Source organism: Panthera leo, chromosome E3 (genome assembly GCF_018350215.1).
Source record: "Panthera leo isolate Ple1 chromosome E3, P.leo_Ple1_pat1.1, whole genome shotgun sequence".
NCBI classification, from domain to species: domain Eukaryota; kingdom Metazoa; phylum Chordata; class Mammalia; order Carnivora; family Felidae; genus Panthera; species Panthera leo.
In genome coordinates, this window is record NC_056694.1 from 16,899,474 (window position 1) to 16,918,347 (window position 18,874).

General features: G+C 41.1%; 1 protein-coding gene across 1 annotated transcript in view; it reads left to right on the top strand.

Annotated features, from left to right (window-relative positions):
- Positions 1-3,919: 3,919 nt before the first annotated feature.
- The window catches only part of LOC122209730 (integrin alpha-X-like), a 28,559-nt gene continuing 13,604 nt past the window's right edge, over positions 3,920-18,874 (top strand). The window contains exons 1-6 of the mRNA XM_042921854.1: positions 3,920-5,342; positions 5,474-5,631; positions 5,774-5,928; positions 6,848-6,979; positions 7,068-7,141; positions 7,357-7,498. Coding sequence (XP_042777788.1) covers positions 4,960-5,342; positions 5,474-5,631; positions 5,774-5,928; positions 6,848-6,979; positions 7,068-7,141; positions 7,357-7,498 — 1,044 coding nt within the window. The 5' untranslated portion in view covers positions 3,920-4,959. The remainder of the gene's footprint in view (positions 5,343-5,473; positions 5,632-5,773; positions 5,929-6,847; positions 6,980-7,067; positions 7,142-7,356; positions 7,499-18,874) is intronic.

Genomic DNA, 18,874 nt, shown 5'->3' on the forward strand with positions numbered 1-18,874 from the left:
AGGGAGGGCAGGGTGGGAGGGAGGGCAGGGTGGGTGATGGGTATTGAGGAGGGCACCTTTTGGGATGAGCACTGGGTGTTGTATGGAAACCAATTTGACAGTAAATTTCATATATTAAAAAATAAAAAAAAATAAAAAAAAAATAATAAAAAATAAAATAAAAAAAAAAAATAAATAAAATAAAATGAGTCTCTTGTAGACAGCAAATAGATGGGTCTTGTTTTTTTATCCATTCTGATACCCTATGTCTTTTGGTTGGAGCATTTAGTCCATTTACATTCAGTGTTATTATTGAAACATATAGGTTCAGAGTCATTGTGATGTTTGTAGGTTTTATGCTTGTAGTAATTTTTCTGGTCTTTTGTGGTTCTTGCATCATTTCACTCACAGATTCCCCCTTAGGATCTCTTGTAAGGATGGTTTAGTGGTGATGAATTCCTTCAGTTTTTGTTTGTTTGGGAAAACCTTTATCTCTCCTTTTGTTCTGAATGACAGACTTGCTGGATAAAGGATTCTCAGCTGCATATTTTTTTCTGTTCATCACATTGAAGATTTCCTGCCATTCCTTTCTGGCCTGCCAAATTTCAGTAGATAGGTCTGCTACTATTCTCATCTGTCTACCTTTGTAAGTTAGAGCCTATTTAGCATTAGCTGCTTTCAGAATTTTCTCTTTATCCTTGTATTTTGCCAGTTTCACCATATGTCATGCAGAAGATCGATCTAAGTTATGTCTGAAGGGAGTTCTCTGTGCCTCTTAGATTTCAATGCCTTTTTCCTTCCCCAGATCAGGGAAGTTCCCAGCTATGATTTGTTCAAGTACACCTTCAGCCCCTTTCTCTCTCTCTTCTGGAATTCCTATTATACGGGTATTGTTCCGTTTCATTGCATCACTTAGTTCTCTAATTTTCACCTCATAGTCATGGATTTTTTAATTTCCCTTTTTCTCAGCTTCTTCTTTTTCCATAGTTTTATCTTCTAATTCACCTATTCTCTCCTCTGCCTCTTCAATCCGAGCTGTGGTCGCCTCCATTTTATTTTGCACCTCATTTATAGCATTTTTTTTTTTTTTTAGCTCTCATGACTGTTTCTTAGTCCCTTGATCTCTGTAGCAATAGATTCTCTGTTGTCCTTTATACTTTTTACAAACCCAGCGATTAATTTTATGATGATTATTCTAAATTCTTGTTCTGTTATATTGCTTAAATCATTTTTGGTCAATTCATTAGATGTTGCTATTACCTGGAGTTTCTTTTGAGGAGAATTCTTCCATTTCATCATTTTGGATAGTCCCTGGAGTGGCGCAGAACTGCAGGGCACTTCCCCTGTGCTGTCTGGAGTAACTTGAGTTGGTGGGTGGGGCCACAGTCAGACCTCATGTCTGTCCCCAGCCCACCGCTGGGGCCACAGTCAGACTGGTGTGTACTTTATGTTCCGCTCTCCCAGGGGCAGGACTCACTGTGGAGTGGTGTGGCCCCTGTCTGGGCTACTTGCACACTGCCAGGCTTGTGGTGCTGCTTTGATGGGATCTGGCATATTAGCTGGGGTGGATCCCCTAGGTGTACAGGGGTGGGAGGGGCAGGCTTAGCTCACTTTGCTATCAGTGTTCCCCTGCACAAGGGGCCCTGCAGCACTGGGAGGGAGGCAGGCAGACCCGTCGAAGGGATGGATCCACAGAGGCACAGCATTGGGTGTTTGCGTGGTGCAAGCAATTTCAGTGACAGGGAATGGTTCCCTTTGGAATTTCGGCTGGGGGATGGGAGGGAGAGATGGCGCTGGCCAGTGCCTTTGTTCCCTGCTGAGCTGAGCTCTGTCTTCCAGGGCTCAACACCTCTCCCTCCTGGTGTCCTCTCGCCCTCCTGCTCTCTGAGCCGAGCTGGTGACTTATAACATTCCAGATGTTAAGTCCCACTGGCTGTCAGAACTCACGAAGTCTGGCCCCTCCACTTTTTCAAGCCAGAGTAGGGGATTCCACCTTGCCAGGCAGGCTGCCCCTCCACCGTCCTGGCTCCCTCCCACCAGTCCGTGTAGCACACACCGCCTCTCTACCCTTCCTACCCTCTTCCGTGGACCTCTTGTCTATGCTTGGCTCCGGGGAGTCCGTTCTGCTAGTCTTCTGGCAGTTTTCTGGGTTATTTAGGCAGATGTGGGTGGAATTCAAGTGACCAGCAGGACGCAGTGAGCCCAGTGTCCTCCTATGCCACCATCTTCTCCTGTGTAAATCTAGGACTTGATTCTTGAGTGAGCTCTCTATCCAGACCTGTTAATCCCCCAGCAGCTTTACAAGGTACATAAGCCAGGCATTAGCAAACCTATGTTAGAGATGAAATCTGGGGCATGGAGAAAATCAGTGATTTGTCCAAGGTTTATTGTGGATTAGGAATGGTGATGAGGGAGGCTTCAATTTCCTGACTTCTAACCCAGTGCTGGCTCTCTTGGTGGCTCCCTGTTGCCAGTTTAGGTTGGGCTGCCTCTGTGTGCCTGTCTATTCACCCCTTCTCCTTTGATGCTTTATGACTATTTCCTCATGTCATTAGTAATCCTGCCAAATATCTGTCTAGGCAGGAGTACTTCATCCTTGGGGCAGGTTCTCCTGAAAAGGGAGGGTTTCTTCTCATGGCAAAAGTTAAAGAAAGCCTCAATTAAAAAATAGGCAAAGGATTTGAATAGACATGTCTCCAAAGATGATATACAAAGGACCAATATGCACATGAAAAGATGTCAAACATCATTAGTCATCAGTCATCAGCAAATCAAAACCACTGTGAGATACCATTTCACAGCCACTGGCATGGCTAGAATAAAAAGATAGATCATAAGTAGTGTTGGTGAGAATGTTGAATGTTTGGTATCCGTAAACACTGCTGGTGTGAATGTAAAATGCTGCAGCTACTTTGGAACACATCTGGCAGTTCCTCAAAAGGTTGTACGTAGAGTTACTGTATGACTCAGCAATTCCACCCAAGAGAATTGAAACCTTATGTCCACACAAAAAGTTATACATCAATGTTCATAGGGGCATTATTCATAATATCCAAAATATGGAAATAATCCAAATATCCATTAACTGATGAGCAGATAAATTCTGTTGTAAATAAATACCTATATGATGGAATATTACTTGGCCATGAAAGGAATGAAATACTAGTATTTGCTACAACATGGATGAAGCTTGAAAACATAATGCTAAGTAAAAAGAAGCCAGAAACAAAAGGGCACATATTGTATGATTCCATTTATATGAAATGTCCAGAATAGGTAAATCCACAGAGATAGAAAGTAGATTGGGGGTTGTCAGGGACTGGCAATGGAGGAAAATGAGGAACATGGGTGTGGGTGATAAGGGGTATGGGTTTTCTTGGGGGGTGATCAAAATGTTCTAACATTGATTTGGTGATGGTAGCATAACTCTGAGAACATCCTAAAACCACTGACTTGTATGCTTTAAAAGAGTAAATTGTATGGTGTGTGAACTATATCTCAAAAAGTTGTTACAACAAAAATGTCAAAGAAGGTCTCTACAGTTCTGTTACTTCCCAGCTACATGGTCTTAGTCATTACAATCTCTCTGTGTTCAGTTTCCTCATCTGTAAAATGGTGATAATAAGAGAACCAACCTCACTTGGCTGCTTCTGTGAGGATTAAATGAGTTAGTACATATAGAGTACATACATAGTATAAATATACACATGTGCCTGGCATATAATTGGTGTTACAGTATTATAATCAACTATTGTTAATACAGTTTAACAATGGGAGGGGTTCTAAATAACTTGGAATTTTTTTTTAAGTTTACTTATTCATTTTGAGAGAGAGCAAGAGTGAGGGTGTGCTAGTAGTAGAGGGGCAGACAGAGAGAGGTAGAGAGATAATCCCAAGCAGGTTCTGCATTGCTACAAGCTAGCAGATCATGACCTGAGCTGAAATCAGGAGTCAGACGCTTAATCTACTGACCCACCCAGGCGCCACTAAAGAACTTGGAAGTTTAAGAAGAGGGTGAAAGGCTTTGTTGACAATAACACCAGATGTCAAGAAACTGCATTCATTCCACACCACCTGTTTAACTTCACGTTGCTACAGCTGCTTAGAAGCATATCTATGAAAAATCTCAATTGCAAATATCACTTGAGTTATACCCAAGAGGGTATAAGGACTCTAAGAGGAGACCTTTCCAGATTTGCTGGCCCACCATGATTTTCCTCCTTCCCACCATGATGTATCCCACAACATACTTGACTGGGAAGGACTTACCCTGTTCCCACTGGGCCCCACACAAACCTGAGGATATGGTGGTAAGATCAGTTTTCTTGAGCATGAAGCCATTTGACTGGGTTTGTATATCACTTCCTGCCTCTTCCTTTCTAGACACCCTTAGTAATTGGTAAATTACTCTTTATTTAATATGACTATGCTTAATGTCTTCCAGTCCCAGCAGTGTCCAGAGATTTTAAAGGACACATTCTTCAAGGGATTTGTCATTACAGGGGCAATGGAAATAAAAGAGAAGGAATGCACAGGGGAGGCAAGTTTCCAGAGCATTTTATTATGGGTACAGCCACTTCCCATCCCTTGTCCTCTGAAGAGATATGGTCGCCCTTGGGAGCAAAAAGGGGCCTTGGGCATGGTGTCAGAGGATCTGATTTCAGATATGGAGCTGATCTCTTAAAGGTCATGTGGCCTTGGCACTGTCTGAAAAGTAGGAGGTGGGGTCAGATGAGCTCTGAGGTCCCATTTAGCCCTAATACTCATCATAATCAGTAACTGACTAGTGACTTTTCCAGGTGCTGTTCAAAGAACTATATGCATTAATTCATTTACTACTCACAGCTAAACTCTGAGGTATTATTATCCCCATATGAAGCATGAGGAAACTGAGGCACAGTAAGATCAGATCCTGGCCCAAGGCCTCATGCTCATGAGTGGAGGCTCCATAATTGAACCTGAGACTAAGTAAATTAATGAATGAATGAGACCCAGGTCGCCAGGCCAGCCTTTCAATCACCATGTCTTCACTTATGTCTTAGGGATCTTTCCTTTTCTTTAGTCATCATTGCCCCACCCCACCTCCTCTTTTTAAGCACTTCTGGTGACATCTTTTCACTACTCACCTCTTCTTTCTGTCTCCCACATTCATACCTTCCTGTTCCTCTTGTTGCTAATTTCCAACTCGTTTCCCTCACCCTCAACTTGACTTGCCGTTCCCTTTCTCGCCAGCGGATCTCAGGCTCCCAGCTCTCCCCCAGCCTCCAGTATTTTGGGCAGTCACTGAGTGGGGGTCAGGACCTTACCCTGGATGGACTGGTGGACCTGGCTGTGGGGGCCCAGGGGCAGGTGGTGTTGCTAAGGTGAGAAAGCCTTTCTCAGACACTTCCAGATGGTATCCTAAGTCCACGTAGGACTCCAGCCTCCCAATCCCCATCCCACGTTGTCTTCCTGGGATCAAGGGCCTGCCATCAGCTCAGTTTTCCACTCATAGGACCAGACCTGTGCTCAGGGTGTGGATGAATATCCAATTCACATCTGCAGAGATTGCCAGGTCTGTGTTTGAATGTCGGGAAGAGACAGCCTCTGTCAAGGCACTGGGTGATGCCAACGTCTGCCTTCGTATTTATGAAAGTCCCAAGAATCGGCTGGGTGAGTCCTCTCCTCTTTGACCCAAGATACCCTGACACTTGGAATCCCTCAGCTCAGGACTCCTGTCTCCTACCTTGAACCTTGTCCACCTGAGGCATTTCTGGCTCTCTCATCTCTCCTTATCCCCTCCTTTCCCCTGCAGGTGACCTCCAAAGCTCTGTGACCTTTGACCTGACCCTCGACCCTGGCCGCCAGAATCCCCGTGCCATCTTTGAGGAGACAAAAGCCCGGAATCTGACTCATATCCGAGTCCTTGGGCTGAGACAGTACTGTGAGACCGTGAGGTTGCTCCTCCTGGTAAGGGGACTTTGAAGTCCTGGGGATGGCAGAGATTCTGAGGCTGGCAGTGGGCTGGGCAGGGAAAGAACAGAGTGTGTTCTGATTCTCACTGTGGTTCAGCCCCAGCACAGCACCTGGCATACAGGAGGTGCATAACATTGTTAGCTGAATGAGTGAGTGAGCAAACGAATAAATGGATGGGTCACCTGTAATTGCTAAGGCTACATAGCTGGATTTTAGGATAGAACCACTGGTTTAGAGAGCTATGGGTTGATGTACTGGGATTCTTTTAGGAACTGCTTCTCTGAGACAGGCCTTGTCTGAGGCACTGGGGACACAGCATGATCATGGGAAACTCTAGGGGAAGGCCAAAAGCAATCAAGTTCCTAGATAATAGATGTCAGATAGTGATGAATGCTATGAAGAAAGATAAAGTCGGGGCACCTGGGTGGCTCAGTCGGTTGAGCATCTGACTTCAGCTCAGGTCATGATCTTGTGGTTCATAAGTTCGAGCCCTGTGTCAGGCTCTGTGCTGACAGCTCAGAGCCTAGAGCCTGCTTTGGATGCTGTGTCTCCCTCTCTCTGCCCCTCTCCCACTTGCTCTCTCTCTCTCTCTCTTTCAAAAAAAAAAAAAAAAGAGAATAAACATTTAAAAATTAAAAAAAAGGATAAAGTCAGGGAGGAGAGCAGAGAAGGTATTGGGGAGACCTCTTGAGCAGGTAGAGTTTGGGGAGATCCTGAATAGAATGAATGAGCTGTGTAGGAGGCTGGGGGTAAGGAATTCAAGGCAGAAAATAGGCAAAGCAGAGGTTCTGCATGGTGGAATTATAGTCATTGCACACAAATTTTACATTTTACAGATGAGGGAACAAGACACAGCTAGTGACTGTGAGGATGCATTCCTTAGCCACTGCTGTTTTCAATGTCCATTCTCTAGGCCTGTGTGGAGGACTCAGTGACCCCCATCACCTTGCGTCTCAACTTCTCTCTGGTGGGCAAACCTATCCCTTCCTTTGGAAACCTCCAGCCTGTCTTGGCTGTGGATGCTCAGCGATACTTCGTGGCCTCTGTGAGTCCTGGTACTGGAATCTTCCAGAAAGGAGTGGAGGGTGTGGACTCCAGAACTTGGGGAAAACCTCATTTGCCTTCCCTTTCAGCTTCCCTTTGAGAAGAATTGTGGAACTGACCATGTCTGTCAGGATGACCTTGGCATCTCCTTTGACTTCTCAGGGTGAGCTACCACTCCTTAGACCTGCCCTGGTTCCCCAACCCCTCTTCTTGAACCTGGAGCTCCTGCTCTGGCTCTCCCTAACATTTCTACCCTGTGCTCAGAAACAGACAACCTGTACCCCATTTCTTCCCTACTTCCTCACTCTGTGTTTTATCCCCAGACCATTTCTAGCCCCAGTCCCAGAATTATCTCCTGCCCTCTACCCCAACAACTAGCTTGAAGACTCTGGTGGTGGGGAGTACCCTGGAGCTGAATATGAAAGTGACAGTGTGGAATGATGGTGAAGACTCCTATGGAACCACAATCACCTTCTTCTACCCTCCAGGGCTGTCTTATCGTCGTGTGGCAGGGAGCCAGGTATCTGGGGAAGAAAGCAGCTGATGGCTGGGGGTCAGCAGAGACTCCTGTGCTTGGTTTAGAGCTCAGGCAGGTGCCACCATTGCTTAGCAGCCTCTTGTAAGCCAAGAGGACTGGGGTGATCATAGTTGGATGAATATGGTTATATTGCTGGAGCTTGCCTTGGCTCATGCTGTGTTCAACTCTGGGTATTGTATTTTAGAGATACTATCAGAAATTAATTCCCACAAGGCTGCAAATGTGGAGAGAAAGGGGACCCTGCCTTAAATTTCTTTGTTTTCCACACCATATAAGTATTCCTCTTTAAATAAAACAGCTTGGCCCTCAAATAGTTTAAAACACTGTTCTGTAGAAGAAAGAGTTGAATTTATTGGTTTCTATAGATCAGGGCTTTGGATACTTTGGTAATCAAACCTCAGTCTGTATGCCTAGTGCACAGCAAAGCCAGTCACTGAGACATTGAATACGCAGCATGGGAAGGGTTTATTCGAGAGGCAGCCCAACCAGGAGATGGGAAATCCAGCCTCAAATCCACCTTCTCTAAGGGGGAGAGTCAGAGATTTTTAAGGCAACAAACAAAAAAAGAGTCTGGCTATAGGGGAGAGGAGCTACATGACTTCAAAATCAGATAAAGGAAATTAATAAGTAGGGGAAGGTTGAAGTCATTTTGTCATCTGTGCCTGCGAGAAGCTTCTACATATGTTTTCATGCAATCCACAACCAGAGATTGGTGTCCATAATATGATCTGAGAGTAGGGTTTTAGGCCCTTCTATGTCAAAAGTTCATACATTGGACATATGTGCATTCTCAGAGACAGTCAGTGGTCATGACTGGTTCTGGTCAGTTTCTTTTTCTTTTTAAACCTTTTATTTATTAATTAAAAAAATTTAAATGTTTATTTATTTATTTTTATTATTTATTTTTTATTAAATATAATTTATTGTCAAATTGGTTTCCATACAACACCCAGTGCTCATCCCAACAGGTGCCCTCCTTAATGCCCATCACCCACTTTCCCCTCTCCCCCAACCCCCATCAACCCTCAGTTTGTTCTCAGTATTTAAGAGGCTCTTATGGTTTGCCTCCCTCCCTCTCTGTAACTTTTTTTCCCCTTCCCCTCCCCCATGGCCTTCTGTTAAGTTTCTCAGGATCCACATATGAGTGAGAACATATGGTATCTGTCTTTCTCTGACTGACTTATTTCACTTAGCATAATACCCTTCAGTTCCATCCACGTTGCTGCAAATGGCCAGATTTCATTCTTTTTCAATGCTAAGCAGCATTCCATTGTACATATAAACCACATCTTCTTTATCCATCCGTCACTTGATGGGCATTTAGGATCTTTCCATAATTTGGCTATTGTTTCCATAATTTGGCTATATAGCACCCATAAGAGCTGCTATACGGGTACATGTGCCCCTATGCATCAGCGCTCCTGTTTCCTTTGGATAAATTCCTAGTAGTTCTGTTCCTGGGTTGTAGGGCAGTTCTATTTTTAATTATTTGAGGAACCTCCACACTGGTTTCCAGAGTGGCTGCACCAGTTTGCATTCCCACCAACAGTACAAGAGGGTTCCCGTTTCTCCACATCCTCGCCAGCATCTGTTGTTTCCTGAGTTGTTAATTTTAGCCACTCTGACCAGTGTGAGGTGGTATCTCAGTGTGGTTTTGATTTGTATTTCCCTGATGATGAGTGTGTTGAGCATCTTTTCATGTGTCTTTTTGCCATCTGGATGTCTTCTATGGAAAAGTCTCTATTCATGTCTTCTGCCCATTTCTTGATTGGATTATTTATTTTTTGGGTGTTGAATTTGGTAAGTTCTTTACAGATTTTGGATGCTAAGTCCTTATCTGGTATGTCATTTGCAAATATCTTTTCCCATTCTGTCAGTTGCCTTTTAGTTTGGTTGATTGTTTCCTTTGCAGTGCAGAGCTATTTATCTTGATGAGGTCCCAATACTTCACTTTTGCTTTTAATTCTCTTGCCTTTGGAGATGTGTCAAGCAAGAAATTACTGCGGCTGAGGTCAAAGAGGTTGTTGCCTGTTTTCTCCTCTAGAGTTTTGATAGTTTCCTGTCTCACATTTAGGTCTTTCATTCATTTTGAGTTTATTTTTGTGTATGGTGTAAGAAAGTGGTCCAGTTTCATTCTTCTGCATGTTGCTTGCTGTCCAGTTCTTCCAGCACCATTTGTTAAAGATACTATCTTTTTTCCATTGGATACTCTTTCCCGCTTTGTCAAAAATTAGTTGGCCATACATTTATGGGTCCAATTCTGGGGTCTCTATTTATTCCATTGGTCTATGTGTCTGTTTTTTGTGCCAGTACCATACTGTCTTGATGATTACAGCTTTGTAGTAGAGCCTAAGTCTGGGATTGTGATGCCCCCCGCTTTGGTTTTCTTTTTCAACATTACTTTGGCTATTTAGGGTCTTTTCTGATTCCATACAAATTTTGGGATTGTTTGTTCTAGCTTTGAGAAGAATGCTGGTGCGATTTTGATTGGGACTGCAGTGAATGTGTAGATAGCTTTGGTTGTATTGACAGTTTAACAATATTTATTCTTCCAATCCATGAGCACGGAATGTTTTTCCATTTCTTTGTGTCTTCTTCAATTTCCTTCATAAGTTTTCTATAGTTTTCAGCATACAGATCTTTTACATCTTTGGTTAGGTTTATTCCTAGGTATTTTATGGTTCTTGGTGCAATTGTAAGTGGGATCGAAGTCTTGATTTCTCTTTCTGTTGCTTCATTATTGGTGTATAGAAATGCAACAGACTTCTGTACATTGATTTTGTACCCTGTGACTTTGCTGAATTAATGTATCAGTTCTAGCAGCTTTTTGGTGGAGTCTTTCCGGTTGTCCATGTGGAATATCAAGTCATCTGCGAAAAGTGAAAGCTCAACTTCTTTGCCAATTTTGATGCTTTCTATTTCATTTTGTCATCTGATAGGTGATGCTAGGACTTCCAACACTATGTTAAACAACAGTGGTGAGAGTAGACATCCTTGTCCTGTTCCTGATCTCAGGGGGAAAGGTCTCAGTTTTTCCCCATTGAGGATGATATTAGCTGTGGGCTTTTCATATATGGCTTTTATGATGTTCCGGTATGTTCTTTCTATCCCGACTTTCTTGAGAGTTTTTTTATTAAGAAAGGATGCTGTAATTTGTCAAATGCTTTTTCTGCATCTGTTGACAGGATCATATGGTTCTTAGCCTTTCTTTAATTAATGTGATGTATCACATTGATTGCTTTGCAAATATTGAACCAGCCCTGCATCCCAGGAATGAATCCCACTTGATCATGGTGAATAATTGTTTTTATATGCTGTTGAATTCGATTTGCTAGTATCTTGTTGAGAATTTTTGCATCCATATTCATCAGGGATATTGGCCTGTAGTTCTCCTTTTTTGTGGGGTCTCTGGTTTGGGAATCAGTGTAATGCTGGCTTCATGGAATGAGTCCAGAACTTTTCCTTCCATTTCTATTTTTGGAACAGCTTGAGAAGGATAGGTATTAAGTCTGATTTAAATGTCTGGTAGAATTCCACTGGGAAGCCATCTGGCCCAGGACTCTTGTTTGTTGGGGCATTTTTGATAACTGATTCAATTTCTTCACTAGTTATCAATCTGTTCAAATTTTCTGTTTCTTCCCGTTTGAGTTTTGGTAGTGTGTGGGTGTATAGGAATTTGTCCATTTCTTCCAGGTTGTCCAGTTTATTGGCATATAATTTTTCATAGTATTCTCTGATAACTGCTTGTATTTCTGAGGGATTGGTTGTGATAAATCCATTTTCATTCGTGATTTTATCTATTTGGGTCCTCTCTCTTTTCTTTTTAAGAAGTCTGGCTAGGGGTTTATCAATTTTACTTATTTTTTCAAAAAATCAGCTCTTAGTTTCATTGATCTGTTCTACTGGTTTTGTTTTTTTTTAAATTCTATATTGTTTATTTCTGCTCTGATCTTTATTATTTCTCTTTTTCTCCTGGCCTTGGGGTTTCTTTGTTGTTCTGCTTCTAGTTCCTTTAAGTTTGCTGTTAGATTTTGTATTTGGGATTTTTCTTGTTTTTTGAGATAGGCCTGGATTGCAATGTGTTTTCCCCTTAAGACAACCTTTACTGCATCCCAAATGGTTTTGACTGTCGTGTTTTCATTTTCATTTGTTTCCATAAATTTTTAAATTTCTTCTTTAATTGCCTGGTTGACCCATTCATTCTTTAGTAGGATGTTCTTTAACCTCCACGCATTTGGAGGTTTTCCAAACTTTTTCCTGTGGTTGATTTCAAGTTTCATGGCATTGTGATCTGAAAATGTTCATGGTATGATCTAAATTCTTTTATATTTATTGATGGATGTTTTGTGACCCAGTATATGATCTATCTTGGAGAACATTCCATGTGCACTCGAGAAGAATGTGTATTCTGCTGCTTTTGGATGAAAAGTTCTGAAAATATCTGTCAAGTCCATCTGGTCCAGTATATCATTCAGGGCCATTGTTTCTTTATTGATCTTCTGCCTATATGATCTGTCCATTGTTGTAAGTGGAATATTAAAGTCACCTGCAATTACCATATTCTTATAACAAGATTGCTTATGTTTGTGATTGTTTTATATATTTTGGAGCTCTCAAATTGGGCGCATAAACATTTATAATTGTTAGCTCTTCTTGATGGATAGACCCTGTAATTATGACATAATGCCCTTCTTCATTTCTTGTTACAGCCTTTAGTTTAAAATCTAGTTTGTCTGATACAAGTATGGCTACTCCAGTTTTCTTTTGACTTACAGTAGCATGATAGATGGTTCTCCATCCCCTCACTTTCAATCTGAAGGTGTCCTCAGGTCTAAAGGTAGACAGAAAATTGATGGGTCTTTTTTTTTTTTAATCCATTCTGATACCCTATGTCTTTTGATTGGAGCATTTAGTCCATTTACATTCAGTGTTATTATTGAAAGATGTGGATTTAATGTTAATTTGTTATCTGTAGGTTTCATCTTTTTGGTGATGTCTCTGGTCCTTTGTAGTCTTTGCAACATTCCTCACAGAGTCCCCTTTAAGATCTCTTGCTTTTAGAATTCTCTCTTTATCTTTTCATCTTGACAGTTTCACTATGATATGTTATGCAGAAGATCGATTCCTGTTGCATCTGAAGGGAGCTTTCTGTGCCTCCTGGATTTCAATGTTTGTTTCTTTCCCCAGATTGGGGAAGTTCTCAGCTATGATTTGTTCAAATTGCTCCTATCTCTCTCCCTTCTTATCCTGAAACTCCTATGATATGGATATTATTCCATTTCATTGAATCACTTAGTTCTCTAATTCTCCCCTTATGGTCGAGAATTTTTTTTTATCTCTCTTTTTCTCAGCTTCATCTTTTTCCATAATTGTATCCTCTATTTCACCTAATCTCCCCTCTGCCTCTTCAGTGTTCAGTGTCAGCACCTTTAGTTTATTTTGCACCTCATTTACAGCATTTTTAAATTCATCATGACTATTTTTTAGTTCCTTGATCTCTGCAGCAATAGATTCCCTGCTGTCTTCTATGTTTTTTTTTCAAGCCCAGTGATTAATCTTATGACTATTATTCTAAATTCTTGTTCAGTTATATTGTTTATATCTGTTGTGATCAATTCTTTAGCTGTCATTTCTTCCTGGAATTTATTTTGAGGAGAATCCTTCTGTTTCATCATTTTGGCTAGTTTTCTGTCCCTTCTGTGTTTTAGAAACTTTTGTGTCCTGCACCTGCGAGCACTACTATACACTGTCCAGGACCTGGACCTTCAGGAGGTGTTTTTTTGGAGTGTGTTATGTACTCTCTGTTGTTGTGACTCTAGCTTCTTTATTTCCCTCCTCGTAGTGATGTTTTGGACTCTGTACCAGGTGTGCTTTGATTTGTTCATTAAAGTAACCCTGGAAAAAAAATTTTTAAAAAAGGGGGTGGTGGGAGTGGTGGAACAGGCCTTATCCCATACAAAGAGAAAAATGACCGTGGAAGGGAAAAAGAAAAGAAAAGAAAATTGACCAGGCAGAGAACTATATGGCTTAATTCAGAGAGAGAGTGAGAGAGAGAGAGAGAAAGAGAGAGGGGAAAATAAAGAGGGAGATATAGAACAGGTATAAAGAAAATAGATTAAATATGTCTGCTTAAACAAACCAACAACCTGAATACCCAGACTAGGGAAGGGAAGAAATAAGGAGAAAAGGAAGAAAAAATATATAAACTAAGAATTGTCCAAGAATTAAATTTGGAAAGGCAAAACCTCTGGGTGCCTTGGAACCGGTGGCAGCGCTCATCTGGAAGAGGGGGTGCCTGGTTGGTCAATGTCAATCTCTGGTAGATATGTAGTTATCTGGTGTTGAAGGGTATGGTTTGGTGTAGGTGAGTCCCGCCTCCACTGTGGGCCTGCTGTCCCTTCTCTGAAGCCCCACCTTGTTGGTGATGGGGAGAAAAATGGTGACACCCCAGTCTCTCCTCCCCAGACCAGGTGTTCCAAACCACTCTGCTCAGGTAGTCCTCGCAGCACTGTGTGGGCATAAGCAGGCCTATTTTTTTTCTTTGCTCCACTGACTCGACTCCTATGCCTCCCTAGTGCTCAGCTGGGATTCAAACCCTGATGTCTTAAAGGGTCCCACTCTGTGCACCTCAGTTCCGGGAGAAGTGCCGCTCCACCCCACCGATAAATGGTTTCTGGCTGGTGGGCACAGGCAGGGTGCTTTTTCCTTTGAATGGCTGTATACATTCTTCCCACAGCACATGAGGGAGGGGATTGCTTTCTCCCACTGTGGACTGTGTCGCTGAACTAGTTACTGAGCCCTGGGTGGGCTCCCCTCCTTTCCAGGTGCGAGAACAGGGCAGCTGACTCCAGTCCAGAGAAAGCCTCGAAGTTAGAAATTGGATATTTCTTTCTTTTTTTTTTTTTTTTTTTTGATCTCAGGTCTGTGGTTTCTCTCTTGTCCAAATATAGTCTTACACTTCCACAGCCTCTCTTTCTCTCCCCTTTGTCTCTCCACAGAAGGGGATCCCTCCCCTTCATGCCTATGCCACCCATTTTATCTCTCCCAGTTCACAATCATACACCTATGGCCCACCAGTTTGTCCTTGTGGGCCCCTGGAGATGTCTCTGTCACTCTGTGGCCCGGACTCTTGGAATTCAAAGTCCTTTGGCCTCAACACTGCTGTGTTTGAGGGACTAGGAAGCTTTGGGTCCCCCTACCTCTCTGCCATGTGTATTCCCTGGTTCTGGTCAGTTTCTTAGTGAAGGCTTGAGTCTCTGCAGGACAACTAAATCAACCTTCTGTTATCATGGCATCAGGCAAGACTGTTATCTACAGAGACATGGTGGCAGGCTGCATTCTGAGAACAAGCAGATTTGGGTAAAAAGTTGCAGTTGCACTTATTAGTCCTGTTAACTCTTTGGTTACTGGTTTCCATGCCCACTGTCTTTTGATTATTCCTCATTCTTGAGGGAACTGGGATGATGACTACTCTAGCTACTTCCTGCTGAAATAGTGTGTAGATCAGGGTTAGAGGAATGGAAACTTTTCGCACTTATTTGGAAATATCCTTTGTTCCATGTTGTAAGCTAACATTTTGCATTACCAAAATTTTTGTACTTTGGTTAATAATTTTTGTACATTTTATACCACATTTTATGATTAAGTAGCAAAGGAGAAGTAGGAATATGAATAATCCTAGGGAAATTTATCTAATTTCTTGGAGGATCCAAGAAAATAACCTGGAAAACGAGTCCAAATCTGAGTCTGGGACATTAGGGGAGACTTGTTGTAACCAAGTAGCTTGTTGTCTTATTTTGTAAATACAAGCTTCAATTTCTGAGGAAGTGCTAATGTATATGCTGCATGATGAATTAGCTTTTACACAAACACCTCCTTGCTCTGCTAAAATATAATCTAAATTATGTTATATAAAACTATTATATATTATATTATATAAAATTATATATTTTACAAATTATATTAATATTAAATTATATTATATAAAACTATTCCTGCCCAAGGCCTTTTGTTGGGCCGCTATGGCTTGGGAAGTTTTATTTTATTTAATAATTCCTAAAGTTACTGAAGAATTTCTTATCATATGTTCATGTGATGTCATTTCAACACCTTGGCAATAATGGTCTCCCAAACATGTACCAAATTCCATCTTCCTGACTTCTGGGAAAATAATCAGAATATTTTGTGATTTCTCTCTTTAACCTGTAGAACAGTTGAGAGGACTTGTCAAACGTCTGCTTTTATTAGAATTATATATGAAAAAAGGGGTGACCAAATGTCCTAGGAGACAAGTACCTCCCATGTGCTAGCCACATAAACATTCATATTGCCAAGGGAAGTGTTGATATCCACAAACAAAAATGTAACCTGGGGTTCACATAGCACTTCTCTTAGTTTATTGGGGTCAATACTTTCATTTTGCAGAATCATTGTATTATTTGAAACCAAGAACAAGTATAGTTAAGTTTGGTGTAATTGGTAAGAGAGTAACACAGAAGGGTGTGGGGGTCCTATGTTGTCAAGTTCTTTTAGTTTTCAGTATTGTACAGAGAGGAGCAGGACAAGATGAGTAACTTTTTTTTTTTCAATTTTTAAAAGTTTATTTGTTTTTGTTTTAAGTACACATTTTATTTTATTATTGTTTTTTAAATATAATTTATCATCAAATTGGCTAACATACAGTGTGTACAGTGTGCTCTTGGTTTTGGGGGTAAATTCCAGTGGTTCATCATTTACACACAACACTCAGTGCTCAAGATGAGTAACTTTTAAAACAGCATGTTTCTCAAAAATCTCTAAAAGGTGATGAAAGGAAAAAGGGTCAATTAATTTAACAAGAGGTGAAATTATTAACTGTTATGATTATATTGTAAACAAAAGGAGAAATACAAGCTTCTGGGGTGTATTCCAATCATTGAATGTGAGAGGCCCATATTTTGGGATAGTTGGGAGAAAAATAAAGGATAAGGAAAATGAGGGAGGCCAAGTTGATTAACCTGACTCTAAGCTAATGGAGTGCATTGATTTAGATGTATTGAAAAATTAGGGATCAGAGAAAAGTTGGTTACAGGCATTACTATTGGGTCATTGTGGTTGTACACTGAGTGTGGTTTAGGGTGACATATCCAATAGGTATATGACATTTGAGAAATCCTAATCATGGAGTTATCTTTCCAAACTCGAGAGATTGTAATAGGAAATTACTTAGGAAATGTAAATAGGAAATATAAATAGGAAATGTAACAGGAAAATGCAAATAGAAAATGGAATAACATTCATAGTGTATAAACTATTAATAGGTCATTTGTTACTTATCTATTGGTTTCTTTAGACCAGTTCTCCCAAGTAGCAGTTTCAGGTCCATCTCAGGCTTTCTGGTCCAAGCAGAGTTTTTCCCTATGTTCTTGTTGACAGGACATAGGGAACCAATGGATTCTTGTGGAACCAGCTTGAGTGTGGTAAATCTATGGCTTAATTCCCTTCAGTTTCACTGAAGAATGGTGGTCAACAGCACCTCATAAGGTCCTGTCAACTGAGGTTGGAGTTGATCCTCCAGGTGCTTCTTATTCAAGGTGTTTAATAACACCAAGTCTCCAAGATTCAAGCGGTGTAAGAATACATCTGTGAAATGCATCAACCTGATAGAAGCAAATGTATGTATAGCACTTAGAATATTTCCCAAAGAATCAATGTACCCGATAGTATCCAAATCCCTAACACGAGCCCCACCTGGAACTCCTAAGTCATGAAAAGAATACAGAAAGTGTCTTTCATAAAACATTTCATAGGGGATTAAACCAAGCCTACTTCTAGAAGCCACTCTTACTGAAGCAGGGCAACTGACAAGACCTTTTTTCCCAGTTAAGTTGGTTTCTTGGCAGATTTTTACCAAAGTTTTTTAAGCATATGGTTCATTTTTTTTCCTGTTTTCCCAGAATATTGGTGTCTCTAGGAAGTATGTAGTCTCCATCAAGTGCCCAAGGCGTTAGATACTGCTTGTGTGACCTTAGCCACAAATGCTGCTTCATTGTCTCTCTGAATTGTTAGTGGCAATCCAAACCTAGGATTGGTTTTAAAGTGTTTTGAAAACTTCTGAAAACTTCTCTGAATGGCATGAAAAAAACTCAACCCAACTTGTAGAGGTGTCTGTAAATTCTAGCAAATATTGAAAGTTACCTGTTGTTTTCGGCATCATGGTAAAATCTTCCTACCAATTTTCTCCAGGTTTGGTGTCTCTAAGTTCTATATCTTTTAGGACTGGTGGGGGTTCGGTCCTAGGATTTTTTTTTTTAGCACAAATGTCACATTTTTCAACTATTTTTGAACAGTTTTCTAAATATTGGGATCCATAATATATGATTAAAGAGCAGCATTATGTCCATAACAGGTGCTTTGTGAATATCACTAATTATCTCTTCCATAAGATGTTCTAGGTTAAGGTTTATTCCTTATTTATTATATTTCCAGCCAGTTTCAATGCCAGAAATATGTCCAAATATCCATTTCTTAGCTCTTCTTAGGTCTTCAGAGGAAGGTTAGAGTTGGTATTTAGTTAAGTCTATGTCTGGTACTAAAGCTGTTATAGAGGGTTTTTGAAGTCTTTGTATGATCATGCCTGATTGTTACCTTTGGCAAGAAAACAGTCCAATTTCTGGTGTCCTCAGCAGGGGACAATAGCTACCTCCTTGAGTTCCAAAACAGCTTCTAGTACTTGTAAAGTCTCTTTGTCATGTTCAATTTCCCTATTTCCTGAATTTAACAAACCTCTTTCCTTCAAAATGGCTCTGCATGTGCATGGACTGGTAAAAAGGTGTATTTAGAATAAGTAAAAATAGTCACTGTCTTGTCATACCTAAATGGAGGGCTCTTATGAGAGCTATGGCTTCAGCTTTCTGAGTGGAGGTACCTGGTGAGAGAGCTTCTACTGATGGGTCATCACTGCATATCCAGCTCTTTATTGTCCGTGATCCATGATATACTGCTCCAGTCCACAAACATCTCAAAGTCTGGATTTTCCAGTGTCAGATCCATAAAATCAGGATGGCTGGAATAAACTTGTTAATTATCTGTATACAGTCATGTATGTGTCCCTCAGTGTTGTTGGAGAGCAATGTGGCTGGGTTCAAGGTGGAGACCGCTTTCTAAGTAACATTGGGGTTGTACAATAGGACAACCTGATATTTGCCTAATCTTCTAGAGGTGAGCCAGTAGCCACCCTTTTGTTCCAGTAGGAAGAGTACGTAAATGTGGAGTATGCAGTGTGGTAGGATACCCCAAAGCAAATTTTTCTACTTGTAATAGATTACAAGTGGCTGTTATTGCTCTCACACACATTGGCCATCCCTTGGTTGTTAGATC